The sequence below is a fragment of the Myxine glutinosa genome, chromosome 9 (assembly GCF_964187855.1).
Source record: "Myxine glutinosa chromosome 9, kmMyxGlut1.1, whole genome shotgun sequence".
NCBI classification, from domain to species: Eukaryota; Metazoa; Chordata; class Myxini; order Myxiniformes; family Myxinidae; genus Myxine; species Myxine glutinosa.
Window position 1 is genome coordinate 96,043,668 of NC_136269.1, and position 17,488 is coordinate 96,061,155.

Below are 17,488 nucleotides of genomic sequence, written 5' to 3' on the forward strand. Positions count from 1 at the left end.
TATGGCACTGCAGACCACATAGACACTTGGTTAGGATCCCTTAGTACAACATTAATGACGCCCTTCCCCCCCCGACATGACCTCGGAAGAAAGCAGGCCAGAACACCGCCACAAATGGCCGCCACCATTTACACCTCCAAGAGGCCTATCCACCTCGCATAGCACGTGCTATAACACAGGAGCAGGAGCGGGAGTGAGAGTGACGCAGTGGGCGTGCACCGGGGTGAGCTGGCGAGTCGGTGGAGGCTCTGATTGGCAGGACAGTGCACCAAAGCTGACGTCATCGGCCGGGGATATTAACGGAGGCCGGACGCCTTTTCGGCAGTTGAGCACGAGGAGAGTTGAGAGACGAGGTGCGCACGAGTGAGTTCGAGAGTTGATGAACGAGTTGCCGGACGCCATTTTTGGGGAGTTCAGATGGAGTAGGACTGGCAGTTGAGTGACATTCCTGGCAGTGAAGAGTTAGTTTGCACAGGAGTTGAGTTGAGAGTTGATACGAGTACAGTCCCGGTGCGATCCTGACAGAGTTGTGTGACGAGCGCCGAACGCCATTGAGAGATGAGTTGTGAGTTGGATCCCGAGTGCACGAGAGCGAGTCGCGCAGCAGCAGTTGGTTGGCAGTTCACGGCCTGAGTACACGAGTTGGGTTTTGAGAAGCGAGTTGGAAGGACGAGATGAGCAGTCACACCTGTGTTCTCTCCGGTCCTGTCTTTTCGTGCTTCGTGTGGGGATCGACCTCGTGTGGAGCCACTGGCCTGTGTTGGGTGCTTTGGAGCTTGGTGCACGGACCTCGTGGGCGGCGAGAGGATCGGAGCTTGGAGCGAGGCCTCGTGGGTACATAGGGGCCGAACGGAGCCGTGGTGGACGGCAAACAATACAGGACGACGGACAGATAAGCTCACACCACATTTCACGATTTACCAGAACGTGTTCTTTTTATTAATTCATATCCCTCGTCTTGTCTTTGATATCTGGTGAGCGGGATCCCGATTTAGGATTATTTCATTACCGGCGCATGCTTTTACTGTCTTTGCTTTTTCCATTTGAATAAACCGTTGTATTATTTTGCATCCCCATTCAAACCGGTGCCGCTTGAGTTAATTTCCTCTCACAGGACCAGAGCTACGCTGCAGTGCGTAGACCGTGCTGCAGTTAAGTGCTTTCGCCGCAGCCTCCATTTTCCTTCTTCCTCCCGCACGGCCATAGCCGAATCCGTGTTTGGGTAGTTGCCTCCGAATAAGACCTTTTAGGCTATCCGCGACTCAGATGTTAATCGGAGTTGCGCGACAATATGCAACATAATTATATTAAAAGTAATAAATTTAAAATTAATCTTCTTCTTCTCATCCTCTTCCCTTTAGAAGGGGTGAGGTCCAATGGCACCAAGCGTACACCCTGCCTTGACCACGATTTTCCTCCCCTTCCCGATGTCCTCAGCCAACTCTCTCCTCTCCAATCACCCCCACCTTACTGATATCCCTCCTCACACAATCCTCCCATCTCAACCGGTCTACTTCTTTTCCTCCTACTTTGCTCTCAACCTATCCGCTCTCTTTGCCATTCTCTCTTCCCCAATCTGCACCAAGTGCCCAACCCATCTCAGCCGGCATTTCACCATTCTCCTCGTAAAGCTCATCGACACACCAATCTCCACCCTCAGTTCACATATTAAACTTCTATCCACCCTCTTCACTCCCACAATCCTTGTTGTTCTGCAATCCAGTTGTTCTCACAAACCTGATCTGTTGTTGTCTCTGTGCCAGTCCCACCACCTTCACACCATAAAGGTAGACCAGCGTTACAAATGGCATCAGAACCTTCCCTTTAAATTTACTTGACATCTTTCTGTCTGCCATTACTCCCTCCACGCATTCACACCCACCTGAATCCTCTGCACCTTTGCCTTGGACTTAAAATCCCCCAGCCACTGTACCCCTCAGATACTCAAACCTATTTCCCTGTCTGATCTCCTTCACCTCTAACTTGATGTTCATTTATTTTCTCTGCTGCCCGACCCACATCACCTCAGTCTTCTCCACACTCATCTTCAGCCCATGCTTCCCAAATGCTTCCTTCCACACCACCAGTACTTCCTGCATCTCCCGCCCACTCTCCACTACAACAGCCAGATCGTCCACATGCAACGTCCTCCCGATACAACCACTCATAAGACCTTCCTGCTTACCAGTGTCATCACCATGATAAACATGAGTGGGCTGAGCGCTTCCTTGCTTCAAACCGATGAACTTCTTTGTTCCTTCACGCTGAACTTCTTTCTCCGACATCCCATGGTCAACAAAACTCTTCCCTTCATTCCCTTGTACATCCCTTCCACCAACTTAACTTCTGTTTCCGGCACTCCCATCCATCTCATTGTTGCCATCACAATCACTCTCAGGACAGTGTTGTAGGCCTTTTCCAGCACGCACACACAATGCGCACTCCACTCGCTTCTCCCCCACTACTCCCTCCACCTCACCTTCCCTTCCCCCTGTTTACTGAAAATCTTAATTTAAAAAAAAAAAAAATCCAGTATATTCTCCAGTGTAAAGCCCAAAGGGGAAAAAATTAAATAAATAAAATGACTTGAAACCAAAACTAAGAACAATGTGATGTTAAACAAAAACTAATTGTATGTCTGTAATTATGTGTTTACACATAACAGTGGACAAATCCTTATATTAATCCTATGGTTAAATGTCAACGTAAATAAGCTGTTTGACCATCTTCTCATTTTGATAACGCTATTTTGATAACGCCATACCCAAGATCTCGGAATGGGGTCTCAAACTCTAATGCTTCTCTGGACAAATTCTCCACCTTCTCAGTGAAGTGTTTGAATGCCATCTTAAGTTTGTGCCGCAGCTCTCTTTCTACCTGCAAAAGAAATGAAAAATCCCCAGAATGTAAGGGAACAATAAGCTCAATAAACTGAACTTCACTTTACTGACCTGCAAGGCTGAATACTCACTTTCTCCTCTTCAAAAGTCATGCAGTTCTTAAAATGGTGCAAGCATTTACCTGCTCAGCATACAGGTCATCCCGATCATGCAGGTGCTGTCGTTTCGCGAGGTCAGTGGTCATCTCTCCCACTTCCGTGTAAAACTGCACATCTATGTGCCGTTTCTTATCGAACATAATGGCATTCTGCAATGCACAGAAGTTAAATTCCATTTCAAGGGGAGAGGAGAAGGCTGCACATAAGAGGCTGAAATAACTAGACCTTTTCAACCATTCTTGTAACAAGATGCAAAATAACGATTTCCCACCAATAAAAAGTGTTTTTTTTTGCGGTTGATTTACTTGTATGCACTCATAATCCGCAAAACAGAACGAGTCGAAAACTGGTGGTTGTAATCACAGTATACACGTGGGTTTTTAAGGGGGTTAAACATTTCATAGTACCAGGGATTCTCTGCAAATTATAGTTTCTGGGTGAATTAGCACATCGGTAAATCTGGGCGAGATAAAACGTCCGCAAGGATGGGTTCTTTGTTAGTATATATAATCACGTATATAAAGGGGGATCCTTGGGGGAATTTTAGCAAAATAATACTATTGAAAAAATATATGAGTGTATGAAACATCTACAAGCTGGGAAAGAATGAAAAAAAATGAGGAAGGAAAAAGGAAAGCGCGGTTTCAAAAATTTGAAATGCAGAGATCAGGATAATGAACAGATATGTTCCATGTGCTGTCGACTTAAGGTTAAACATTTTACGAATGATCCACTATCTCGAAGCTTCCTTAAACTGCAAAAAAAACAAAAAAACAAAAAACAAAGGGTCCCTTGTCATTCAGAATGTTTGAACGTGGCATACCACCATTGCATTATCATAACTCAACCCAGCCAACTTCAGTTCACTACAGGACGAAGAACCCACTCAAGAAAAATTTAAAAGGGATTTTTAAAAAGGTTTTATTTCCTAAACCTTTTTTGTTTCTTGAACACCCCCAAAACACTTCACAAGTTTAATAAAAACTCCATGTCTTACCTTATATGGTCTCACCTGTTTCTCAACTTTGCATTTACCTTGTATTGCCATAGGGACAGAGTTTCAAAATAATTTCTTCCCAACAGCTCAGATTTGTAAGTTTTTTTCCTCCAAATAAAATGATTTCACATTTAATTGTTCATTAGATCAGGTTGAAATGCATTCGCTCAACATGACTGACCAGAGGTGCAGTCCATTTTAATGTGCTTCCTCAAACAAGTTCATTAGTACAGGCCTGAAATTCTGTTCTTTAATGTCCAATTATATTTGAAGCTTTTCATGATCCCGTCAAACCTTGAGATGAAAGTGCAGCACAATGATCATTTCTCCATCGCATGGCTGGAAAATAGCAAGCTTTATATTGTTGTAAAGGAGGTCGACCTTGTCTCCTCGTGATGATGTGAACCTAAATCCTGTCATTTGTGACAGGTGGGATGGAAAACAATAACACCAAGAGAAAATAATCATGATTTTAACAGGAGTGTTTTTACGAGCAGGTGATACTGAAATGACATCATCAATTAGGTTCCACCATGCAGCTTAAGTGAGAAGCAAGTACCATTGATGTGCGCTTCCAACGAACCCTGCAGCCTCTTCTGCGAGATGTTAGGCCGAATGTACAGGTCTTTAATCTTGGGGCTTGTGCGATTGGTATTGAGCAACAGTGTGGCCTGCTTCACTATGCCCTGCACAAACATACAACCTTGGCAAGATGTAACCAAATACAACAAAGCCTCCATGACATCAAATTACCCAAATATAAACTGAATATGATAGACAGGACTGTTTGCATTCGAGAAAAATAATACCACGTAAAGTTGCTCTATTGAAGGGAATTCACAAGGTAGATGCTGCCACTTCAAATCAGCATACATATGGTTGAATTAAACAGAGCAGACTGAAAGAATCCTCTTATTTGCAGGGTGCTGTGCTTCCTCCCCATCTCTTTATATTTTCCGATTTGTTCATTCCCCTGCTTATTGTGTCCAAATGTGGCCACACTGATTCATCGTCTTTTCAACCTCCGTCACCCCAATCTTCAAAGAGTCGATATCTTGCATAAAAATTAAAATAAACTAGAGCTGCCACTTTGTAACTGCTGGCAGTGATGACCGGTTTCCTCTGCCTTCCCACTTTGCTACAACCCCGCTTTAAGCCGACACGCTTGGCACATGACATCCTCTTTACAACACTGAATTCAGTATTGTATTTCAAATTTTTTTTTAAAATGAAGAGTTCTCGGGGTCTTGTGGGTATTTTTGGGTCCTCGGGGTCTTTTGGGTCCTCGGGATCATCTGGTTCTTCGTGGTATTTTGGATTATTGGTGGTCTTAAGGGTCTTGGGAGTCTTAAAGGTCCAATGGGTTTCAGCAGTCCAAAGTGTTGAAAGGTACATTCCGATAGTACATAATTAATAGACGTACGTAATTAATAGAGAGGATGCCACTGACTTCAAACAGCACATCATTCATAGATATACTGAAAAGTAAAATGGCTGGAAAAGATAATGTAGAGTTTCTTCTTCTTCAAACAATAACAATTTCTCGCTTTCAGACTGTACAACCAATCATGTTGAAATTTTAAGCACCCATTCCACTTGATTGCAGCTACATTACTTTAAAGTTTCATGTCGATCAATGAAGCGGTTCAAGAGATAGAAGGTTTTTAAGATTTTCATTCAATTATTTATTGCTGCCAAACCATGTAACTTATCGCTTATTCCCAAATATCATTTTTCCTCAATACATGAGGAACATGTTTGTGAAGTTTCCATTCAATCTGTCCAACCCTCTGGGAGGAGATAGGATTTGAAGGTTTATGCTTCAAAAAATCACAGCTCCCAAACCAAAGGAAAACACCAGGGTACCAATTTATAGCTGGGTCAAGAATAAAACTCTGGCTAGACAGTTCAGAGGCGAGTACACATGCCTCCAGTACCTAAGCTTATCCTGCTATCCCTGATAGGAAAAAGATAAAGAATAAAAATTCATACCAAAATATGCCAATTCTTTGCATGGATGAATGGATGAACATTGTATAATCAAAAATGGCTTGGTTGATGATCCACAAAATGTTGGATACGTGCTCAGGGTATGCAGGGTCAGGTCATGGGTATGGAATAAATTCAGTCCTACCCTCCGCGCAAGGGTGGTGAGAAGAGGGTATTGATGCCATATTTCGCTCCCTAAATGAGTGGGTATTACTAATATTATAAAAAAGAGATTTGAGCTGACAGGGGCCAAAAATAAAAATACATGGAATTTTGGACTAAATTTTACTTTCGGGGGAGTAAAGGTGAAAAAGGCCACACTACCTCCCCACATCTCGACAGAAATTCCCACCTCTTTTTCCTTCTCCTCAGCTTCGCGAGTCTTGTAACGTTTCTGCACTTCCTTGATTATGCGAAAGGAATTCTGCAAGTTGATTGCTGGAATCCCAATGTCCTCAGGATTTTTTAGAGTGGAAGCTCGGTATGTCCTGTCATACAAGTAACAAGAGCTGATAATGAAGCAAATCTTCACCAATAGAAAGCAATGTGACAAATTAAACATCAATCATTGGTAGCTACATAGCAATTTACCTGTGACATTTCACCAAATTTATTACATAATAGATATAGATACAATAATACATACATAATAGATACAATCTGGAGACTCGTGTTAAGTCAAATTGTCAGACGAGATAATTGAAAACACATTTTACATTCTTATTATCCCCACCCTTTTTGAAAAAAAAAAAACCAAAAAAAAAAACGGGAGGATATTAAAAGTAGCTACGTCCGTCTGTCTGTCCCATTTTTGGCCCAGCACCCTCTAGCAGGGTCATAAGGTCAAATACCAAAAGATGAAATTATGGGCACATGTTAACATTTTTAAATGAAACTTTGTAATGCAATCAACGCCTAAGTCACACATAGGCGGATTTGTCGGCGACTACTGGCGACTGGAAAAATCGCCACCACCGGCCGACAATCGTAATGAAACCGTAATGGACAGTCGCCTGTAGTCGTGGTTATCCTCCCCAGGTCGGCTGCAGTCGGCAAGAGCCGCAAAGGGGCCAAATATTTTTTTAAATGTTTAAAAACGGCGCGCTCAGTCGCACTCGAAAAAAATCCGCCATGCTGTCGTGATGGAACCGCCATGCTGTCGTCGGTATCCGAAATAAGAGCGTAAAGCGGCCGCAACCCAGTCGCTCATAGTCTTCCGCAATCGCCCCACCAGCTAGCACGGCAGAGATGCGAATGCCATACGGCCTTCCTGCGGCATCTTCCCGACTACGGGCCGACACTGTTGCGGCTGCATATCGACGACAGAAGAACTGCCACGTCTCCCCTGCGGCTATGGGAGACTGACGACGACAGCAGTAGGACTAGTGGCGGCCGAGTTACGGCCACTGGCGACAGAGATACGACTGCCTGGCGACTGCATTACGACATACCACGATTCCATGGCAAGACAGGATGGTGTGAGGGTCTCCGTGGAGTGAGGTCCTGTGGTGCCGACAAGGATATGGCTTTATTGTTTGGACTTGGGACTTTTGGGAACTTTATTTTTGGGACTTTGATCCTTTGGAAACTTTATTTATGGGACTTGGGACCAGTGGAAATAATTTGTTGGACTTTATTTCCATTCTCTCTCCCTGCAGAAAAGTTTGATTATTACATTACAATGATACATCTTTATTAACTTTCTTATTGTACATCAAACATCTTTATGCTTCATGTCATACATCATTGAAATGAATAAAGTGAAATGTAAAATAGAGAAATAAAGATTTAAAAAGTTGTGTGAATCGTCTCCAATCGCCGGCGGTCTTATTGCAGTCTTGCGGACGTCGGAGTAAACCGCCACCCGGCCCCAATGCAGTCGCCGCGATCTGCCATCGGTCGTAATCTAGCCGCCAGACTGTCGCCACGCTGCCGCCGTGCATCCGCAATGCAGTCGTCGTCGATCTTCAACAGTCGCCATCCCACTCGGGGCGTCGTCGCAATGTGGCCGCCTGCAGTCGCCATACTGCCGCCTGACCATATTTGACCGCCCGAAATCGCCAGTAGTCGCCGAAAAATCTTGATCGCCGGCAGTCGCCAAAATATCCGCCTATGTGTGACTTAGGCATGAGGGATGCACGAAATGTGTCTTTTTTAAATTTGACCTCGGATTCATGCCCCCAGGGGATGGGGACTTAGGGTCACATAGGTCAAAACAGGAAAACAACTGTTAACTCGAAATTTGATATTGGGCCATTCCGAGTGAAACTGTTGGAAGCATGGGAATTTGCAATGGTGCACCATCAACTCCACCCTAGTTAGCCCGTCCATGCATAGTGTGAAGACAGGGTTTTGCCATTGTGTGTGTGTGTGTTTGTCGTTAGTTGTTAGGCCGAGAAAAATATATTTCCGGTCTCTGGTCAGCGCGTGCATCGATTTTGACCCTGTGCGTCAACAATTTTTTTTTTTTTTTTTTCAAATTTCCAACAGTACCTACAACATCGCGCGCCTGTTGTTGCCGGGCCGGCGCGCTATCTCGGGAAATACGGGTCTGTGAGGGTCGCCATTGGTATCGATGTTCGCGCACCGTTTGTGTGCCGTTCCGTGATGAATCCAATCGGCTGGATATTGTAATTTATTAAAACGAAGACGTTCTTTGTCGGGTTCGTGTGAAGCAACCAGAGGGCCAAGAGAGCTGCGGGTGGTCTCGTTAGTTAGGCCTGGATCCTACCTCGTTTGTCATGAATTGGTCGGTGTCTGTGATAATCTGGAGGACTGGGAGAAGAGATCGTGGGAGACCATCGGCCTGTTAGACCACTTGCGCATGCGCAGTGTTGACGCGATCGACGCATTGGAATGTTTGATGGTACTTCGAGGCAGACTCGGCGTCAGAACAAATCTAATCGGGGGGCATTAGGGTAACCGTGGGGGTGGGGGGGGGGGGCACCAACTGCCGTTCGAGAACTCAATCTATGATGTAAATGCTTGGTAATAAGAGTTTGCCGTCAACAACCAACACATTTACAAACATGCTGCAAAACACCAACAACACATCAACACATCAACACATCAACACATCAACACACCAACACACCAACACACACACACACACACACACACACACACACACACACACACACACACACACACACACACACACACACACAATATAGCCTGCGTGCAAACCATGTCTTTCTCTTTCTCTCTGTTGCTCTCTCCCTCTCTCACACACACTGCACTGTGCACGTCATTAGAACATCATTTGAAATAGACTGTATACTCCACTCTTAAAAAGCAGACAGACCCAAAAATCATTCAACATTTTGCGTAATAATCATGAAAACCAAGGTTGGCAAAGTTTGGCACCAAAGGCTTGGCCTGGGGATGGGGGCGGGGGGGAGGGGGGGGCACAATAATTCATTTGGGGGTGCATCGCCCGCGAATGCCCTCCCATGACACAGACCTGCTTCGAGGCGATCTCGAGAACGAAATGGCAATCTATAATATTGTTACGGATCCGGGGGGACGGCACTCCCGTTAGCATGGGGGGGTTAATCCCCTTGTCCTGTTAAGCTGGCCGTCCGACCGGTCCTGGGGGTATGACGTCACTTCCGATCGGTGGTGAGTAGGGTTGTAAGCCCAATCCGTCCCACTACCTAATTACCACCACCGCCCGTAAGCGAGGAGATACTCCCACCCGGGCCGCAGCGTGATAGCGTGATTGGATGCGCCGAGCGAAGCGAGCTGTGACTCGGGCGGTTAACAAGAGACTAAACCCGACTATAGCAGTTGGCCAAATCGCGCCACAGGTACTCAATTGGGAAGGGACTAAAGCGATTGGGGGAAGAAGAAATCAAGGTAAAGGAAGAACAGATATTTATTAATTATGTACACGAAATGAAGAGGAAACGAAAGAAGGGCATTTACAAGGAGAGGAAGAAGCAGGTACACAGGGCAGCCTTAAAACAGTCTTATATTATCATACGCCCCAAACAAAACAAACAGACTCACACGAATAGGGAATGGCAGGAAGGAATGGCTGGAAGGAGGAGAAGGTCCAAGCCGATGGCAGGGCAGGAAGGTCCGGGCAAATGCGCAGCGTCGAGGTCCGCTCCAGTCCACGCTCCGGGCTTGAGGCGAAACCCGGCGGCAGCTGCACATATGGTTTCACGCGGTCGGACAATGTGAATATATGGCGGTATTGTCGTTGTCAACGGACCCGCTCTCCTGCCTTACGATTCAGCGTGTTCTCCTTGGGTACCTTGCACTTCGGACCTTCGCACTCATCTGGACCTTCGCACTTATCTCCCTCTCACTCATCTGCTGAAGCAGTCCCTCGCAGCTGCTTTTGTTGTGCGTTGTTGTATCCAGCCGCTGGCTCCTATGACACGCCTACCGGTCGGCTCACCTCGGCCCTGCTTGGCCGGCAAGGGCTCGCTGGCTCCACCTCTGATGGTGAGTTGACGTGCCACACCTTGTTCTTGTGTCCCGCCCCCTTTTTCCTCGGCCTGAGACCGCATGTTCAATGGCGGCTTGGGGCCATCAATCGAACCAAGACAAGGGGCAGCGAACGCCGCCCCACTGCTACTGCACTTTGAAGAGCGGGAGATGATCGGGGAAATTGAAGGGGCCTATCTTATTTGATTAATGCAACGTAGATTCAACTATTGGGACAGATCCTTAACTAAAACACATAATAATGAGATAACTACAGAGAGGTCCTATGGTGCTCTACCTGTTGTACATGGACTAACTAGGGTGCGATCTTTAATAAAGCCAAATGAATGAATGAATGAATGAATGAATGATCGTTTTAAGGCCATTTTCCCCGCTAGAGCGGGGGTTAGCCTAATGGCTAAATTAATAAAGCCAAATAATGGGGATATTTACAGGGGATCATTTATAAGGGAACATTTACTAAAATTTACAAAGTGAAGGTTCTAAAAACCGTAACACAGCACCCGTCTCTCCTCCAGGGCCGTCCCGGCCCGAAATAACTTTGACTTAATGTGACACTCAGGTGAAGTAACCCTCTACTATTAACCTTACCCTGAGTGCGACAGTTTTAAAACAATTAAGTATGTCCCCCTGCTGCGTTACATCCTACCTAACAGACTCATGCTCACAGACTAACCGAATTGCGGAATGATCTTCAAACTATACATTTAGCCGGTGGGGAGCATTATTTACAAGACACTAATTGGTATTTACAATGCGAACCCAGGACCTGTCATTTTGGGAGACAAAAATATCTTTTGAAAGAGGAAGGAGCATGCACTGCACTGTACCGATACACCATACCCACATGCCCGGGGATGCACAATTGAAATTGCAGTGCACCCCCGAGCACAAGAGCATTACAAAGCACCATAAAGCACGAAAAGCACGAAAAGCACCATCCAGTGCTCATTTCACACATGTCATCACATTTCAATAATAAACAAACTGATGACCTTTCTTGTTTCTCCCGCTCTGCTGGCCCGATGTTTCTTGATGTTTCGTTCTTGTGGCTTGCTGCCTATTTGTAATAATAAAAAAAGGCACACAACGCGTCCATTTTTGTATATTTATGGCCAACAGGGGCCAACTAAGGGTGGTCCACCTGTATGTCATAGGGGCCACCTCACAGTGGTCCGCAAGCGAGCTTTTTGCTGGCCATCATGGCCGGTCCCAGCAGAGGGGCCAGGCCCCAACACGTGGGGTCCATAAGTGTGGTGCTTATACACAGAACCGTGGTCCATATGGTGGTGCTAGGCCGCAAGTCGTGCGGTCCATAAGGCGGTGTACCGGTCCAGGCAGGCTGTGCAGCGGCGGTTCGGGCACACAACTGCGGCTACCTGCGCACTCCCCCCGGACCCAAAAGAACAAGCCGTGAGTGGGGAAGGAAGGACACAGCAAGCATCGGGGCAAGGTCGCAAGGGTACACATCAAAAAAGGTAATGCAAGGTGAGGTGCGCATGGGAGCGAGCGGAGAAAGCTCGTCCCTACTGTACGTCACCCCCCCTGTCACCTACCCTACCCTTGCCCTTACCCCGTATTTACAAAATTCGACACATTTACAAATTCGTCACAACTGTCTCGTCTTCCCCATATATCCCCTAATCCAAATTGGTTACCAATCCCTCTAATCCAAATTTGCCCCCAATTCCAATTCCCCATCAATCCCTCCTAAGGAGGAAGAGATGGAATTACAGCACAATGTCACCCCCACGTCATGATGCGTCTTCCAATCCAACCAAACATTTACGAATACAACATCATGGTGTGGATTCTATCTCACCTCAGGTGAGTGGATGCAGATGGTGCGAAGAGATTTCAATCCTAACTATACTTCTAAATGACTTTAACACTTTTACTCTACCCGGGGTCTTTCCCTGCCAAACCATTGGCCATCTTACACTATGTGGTTCTAAGAACCGAACTCCCATTGACCAAACTGTGGTGCTCACCAATTTGGGGTCTCACTCCCCCGATTCTTCACCCTGTGCCTTCGCACAATTTCCGGGCTGGGTCGTGTGGCGCTCCCAGCAGGTCCGCTCACCTGCACACCTCCGCCACTGCAGTTGTCTCCGAGCTTACCTGCTCTTTACCCTAACCTACCTGGGGAAGGCCCTCTGGCGCTCTCACCCCCTACCGCCCTCTCTGGCGTCGGGCTACCCGGGTCCGTCCTCCGGATCCTCGGGCCCCATTGAACAATTCTACTGGCTCCCAGAGCCTACCCGCGGCCTCACCCAGCCGACATACTAACAGTGGCGGAGTGCCCATTTAATCATTCGTACTAACCGGCCACAAGCCCAGCCAATTGACTCCACTAATGCACCCAACACAACACTTCCGTGCAACTACCCGCACCACAGATGCCAATATCCAACCACAATTTACCTACTCCCTCTACCTACTTTTAAACTACCCTCCCCGGGTACTCGTGAAGGGGTCCATCTTCCCCATCCACTCCTTTCGCACCAACCACTCCACTCCACGTATTCCACACTACTCACTCCACACCATCCATTCCATACTCCATACCATCTATTTCATTCAACCATTCTCTATACACCTGTGCTTCGCGTGCACACCTGTGCCCACACACCTGGTGTCACCTGCACACACCTGGTGGCATTTGCACCCTCCTTCCCTCCAGGACCATTCACTCAATACAACGCACAATCACACCTTTCACCATACTCTGCTCAATGCACAATCATGCCAATCATCATGCTCACCACAAAGAAATTCCTGCACACACACTGCATCATCTAAGCTGCCTACTCCCTTCTGAAACTCGTGCTCCCCAGTCTTCCCTTATACTAAGCGCTCCCACGTCATTATAATCCACTAATCTGCTACGTCCCCTCTACAGGTACATGTCGCTACTTAACTCTACAGATACCTATGGTCATCTTTCTAAATCCTAACATTTTATCCAAACCCTCCCGGGCTAGTTTGCACAGCCACCCCATAAACTAATGCTCATGTGTCCTGGTGAATGGGAGGGATGGCAGAGTTGCCATCCCTCCACATCGGGCATCTCCCATTATCAATTTTGCCCATCCAATGTTTTTTTCCAATCAAATTTCAATTTTGCCAATCAAATTTGCCCATCCAATATGCCAATCATCAATTTCCTACCCCTATTCGTCCATTATTCTGAGCCTCTTGGTACGTCATTACATTTTCAAAGCTCGGCTTCGCAAAGCCGAGCAATGAATACGGGTGGTTTGTCGCCTGTGGTTGGGTCCGTCCGGCATCCGATTCAGGGGAGGAGGTTTTATTGGGCCGAGATTCCGAGGTCCACCTCGGCGCAGAGCCTTTCGGTCTCCTGCCTGATGGCCCAATCTTGCCCGGCTGGAACGCCGCCACCACAAGGGAGCGCCGTTCCGACCCCTCCTACCTTCCCTCGAACCGGGCCGGTCGCCTTGCCCGGCAAAGCGCGGACTCGACCTTGCGGGGCGGGGCCCGGCGCGAATCGTGCACGACGCTCCGAATAGGAGCGACGCGACACCGATCCCCGCCGGTTCCCGCAGTACACAAAGCCCGGCACGGACCAAGAGCTCGCGTCGGCTAAACGTCGGTCTAACCGCTGTCCCGTTTAACGTCGATGCCTTACTCGCATGCTCACACGCATACGCGACCCCTTTCACACTCAGCAAACCCGGCGCTCCAACACCGCTCGTACATCCCACGCACTTTGTTATTGCACTTTCTCTTACACACCACACAGGTACACTCATTCCGCTCACAGACTTCGTTACACACCTGACCACCGCACACCTCCTCGCACACTCATCGTTCGCACACTTCATCAACACACCTCCTCGCGGCCACTCCTCGGTCACATCCTCTGTGACAACCATGGGTGTGCACTCTTTTGCACACCCAATCACGCGCTTCACCACCAACTCAAGTGTGCATTCCTGCACACGCTCAACTATTCCAGGTGTGCATTCTTTCTCACTCACCACAACCAACTTGCACTCCGTGTCACTCTCACCACCACACTCTGTTATGCATTCACTCTCACTCTCGACAGCACACTCACTCCTCGGCGCACACTTTTTCCTCACACACCCCTCCGTTCCACACCTTTCTCGCACACCTTCCTGCGCAACCTCTCCTGGTACATACTCCGTACCACTCATGGGGGTGCATTCTTGCACACACCCAATCACCACCGCACACCCTGGCTCACCAAAACCTTTCGCACTCCCCATAGTCGGACATCCTTGCACGCATCCTCTTTCCACGCACTCTGCACTAGTCGCACACGTCACCAGCGGCCTCTCACGAACGCCCGGGTCTAGACCAACACCCAAGCTCGCTGAATCCCCCCTCACACCATATACATTTCCGAGCATATCGCCACTCACCTCGGCGCCTCTTCTCCTTCGCTCCTCCTCCACCACCTGCAAACTCTTTATTTGGTCAGTAAGCACATCATCACGCTGTGAGCACAGACCTTGCACCAATTCCATCACCTCCTCCTTTATCTCTTTCTTAGTCTCCCTCCGTCTCTTCTTAATTTCACTTACCCCCTCTTCCACCTCCTCTAACCTCTGTTTCACCTCCTTTATTTCCCGGTGCGCCCCTTCAATTTCTTCCTCTAAGGCCACCTTGGTCGTTTATATGTGCGTCCTGACTTCCCGTTCTTTCGTCTCCATTGTCTCTACCACCTTCTCTAACCTCTTCATCAGTCCCTCATGTACCGTCTGACATTCCTTCTTTGTCGCTATTAGTTCTTTCTTTATCTCTTTTTGCGTCGCTTTCAACCCCCCTATTACCGCCGTGTTCTTTTCTACCTGTTCCCCTAACTCCTTTTGTCCCACTGTCAGCTGCTCTACTCCTCGCGTCAGGTCTTCTATGCCCCCCTGTAACCTAGCCGTGCTGTTCCTCACCTCTTTCTCCATGCGCTCCTCACCCCACTTTACCTCGTCGCGTACTCCCGCGACCTCTTCGCCCACTCCGCGCCTTATATCCTCCCCCATATCTCCCATCTCTTTGGTAGATGCTGCCCTCATCTGCTCCAAATCGTTCCTTTGGGCATCCAATTTACTTTCCAACCCGTTTTTTACCTCCTCTATCTGATTCCCCATCTGTTTAATTTCCCGGGCTGTTTGCTCCCACATCTCCCTCAATTTCCCTCCCATCTTGTCTTCTAGCCCCGTTAACCCATTCTTCACCCCTTCCATCTGGTTCTCCTGGGCGGCCATTCTATTTTCCAACCCCGTTAACCCTTCGTTCATTTGGCGACTCACGTCCTCCAATTGGGCCCCTAATCCTCCCAATTTACCTTCTAGCCCCCCAAATTTACTGTCTAAGCCCCCCAATTTGACTTCTAGGTCCTCAATTTGGCTTCCCATATCATTTCTTAATCCTGTGAAGCTATCCCCTGTTTTGACCACAAAGGCCATCATGTGCTTCACAAATAGGCCCCAGTCTCCTGCCGCTGCAGGCTCGGCTACCGCGGCCACATGCGCGGCGCCGCCATCTTGTGCTGCCGCGACCACGTGCGAGGTGCCGCCATCTTGTGCGCCTGCAACCCCCGCTACCGCACCTTCTTCAACCTCCTCCTCTATCTCTCCCATCTCCTCCTTGGGGTCCTGGGTCGCCTCGACCTCCTCATTCTCCCCTACCGGCACCCGATCGCCTTGACTATCCATGGCACGATTTTAATTTGGGATATTAAATAAAATTTCGGCCGCTCAAAATTTGACCAAATTTTTCAGATGGTTTAAAAATTTGGTTCGGGTCCAATCCCACACTCATGACACCAATTGTTATGGATCCGGGGGGACAGCACTCCTGGTAGCAAGGGGGTGGGGGGGGGGGGTTAATCCCCTTGTCCTGTTAAGCTGGCCGTCCGACCGGTCCTGGGGGTATGACGTCACTTCCGGTCGGTGGTGAGTAGGGTTGTAAGCCCAATCCGTCCCACTACCTAATTACCACCACCACCCGTAAGCGAGGAGATACTCCCACCCGGGCCGCAGCGTGATTGGATGCGCCGAGCGAAGCGAGATGCGACTCGAGCCGTTAACAAGAGACTAAACCCGGCTATAGCGGTTGGCCAAATCGCGCCACAGGTACTCAATTGGGAAGGGACTAAAGCGATCGGGGGAAGAAGAAACCAAGGTAAAGGAAGAACAGATATTTATTAATTATGCACATGAAATGAAGAGGAAACGAAAGAAGGGCATTTACAAGGAGAGGAAGAAGCTGGTACACAGGGCAGCCTTAAAACAGTCTTATATTATCATACGCCCCAAACAAAACAAAACGACTCACACGAATAGGGAATGGCAGGAAGGAATGGCTGGAAGGAGGAGAAGGTCCAAGCCGATGGCAGGGCAGGAAGGTCCGGGCAAATGCGCAGCGTCGAGGTCCGCTCCAGTCCACGCTCCGGGCTTGAGGCGAAACCCGGCGGCAGCTGCACGTATGGTTTCACGCGGTCGGACAATGTGAATATATGGCGGTATTGTCGTTGTCAACGGACCCGCTCTCCTTCCTTATGATTCAGCGTGTTCTCCTTGGGTACCTTGCACTTCAGACCTTCGCACTCATCTGGACCTTTGCACTTATCTCCCTCTCACTCATCTGCTGAAGCAGTCCCTCGCAGCCGCTTTTATTGTGTGTTGTTGTATCCAGCCGCCGGCTCCTACGACACGCCTACCGGTCGGCTCACCTCGGCCCTGGTTGGCCGGCAAGGGCTCGCTGGCTCCACCTCTGATGGTGAGTTGACGTGCCACACCTTGTTCTTGTGTCCCGCCCCCTTTTTCCTCGGCCTGAGACCGCATGTTCAATGGCGGCTTGGGGCCATCAATCGAACCAAGACAAGGGGCAGCGAACGCTGCCCTACTGCTACTGCACTTTGAAGAGCGGGAGATGATCGGGGAAATTGAAGGGGCCTATCTTATTTGATTAATGCAATGCAGATTCTACTATTGGGAACAGATCCTTAACTAAAACACTTAATAATGAGATAACTACAGAGAGGTCCTCTGGTGCTCTAC

General features: G+C 48.2%; 1 protein-coding gene across 2 annotated transcripts in view; it reads right to left on the minus strand.

The window, feature by feature from the left end:
* Positions 1 to 17,488, minus strand: part of LOC137435216 (FACT complex subunit SPT16) — a 109,580-nt gene that overhangs the window by 19,188 nt on the left and 72,904 nt on the right. For both annotated transcript variants that reach the window (XM_068128798.2, XM_068128797.2), the window contains exons 16-20: positions 6,337 to 6,472; positions 4,555 to 4,681; positions 4,290 to 4,408; positions 3,022 to 3,147; positions 2,765 to 2,877 (exon numbers count right to left, since the gene is read on the minus strand). In XM_068128798.2, coding sequence (XP_067984899.2) covers positions 2,765 to 2,877; positions 3,022 to 3,147; positions 4,290 to 4,408; positions 4,555 to 4,681; positions 6,337 to 6,472 — 621 coding nt within the window. The remainder of the gene's footprint in view (positions 1 to 2,764; positions 2,878 to 3,021; positions 3,148 to 4,289; positions 4,409 to 4,554; positions 4,682 to 6,336; positions 6,473 to 17,488) is intronic.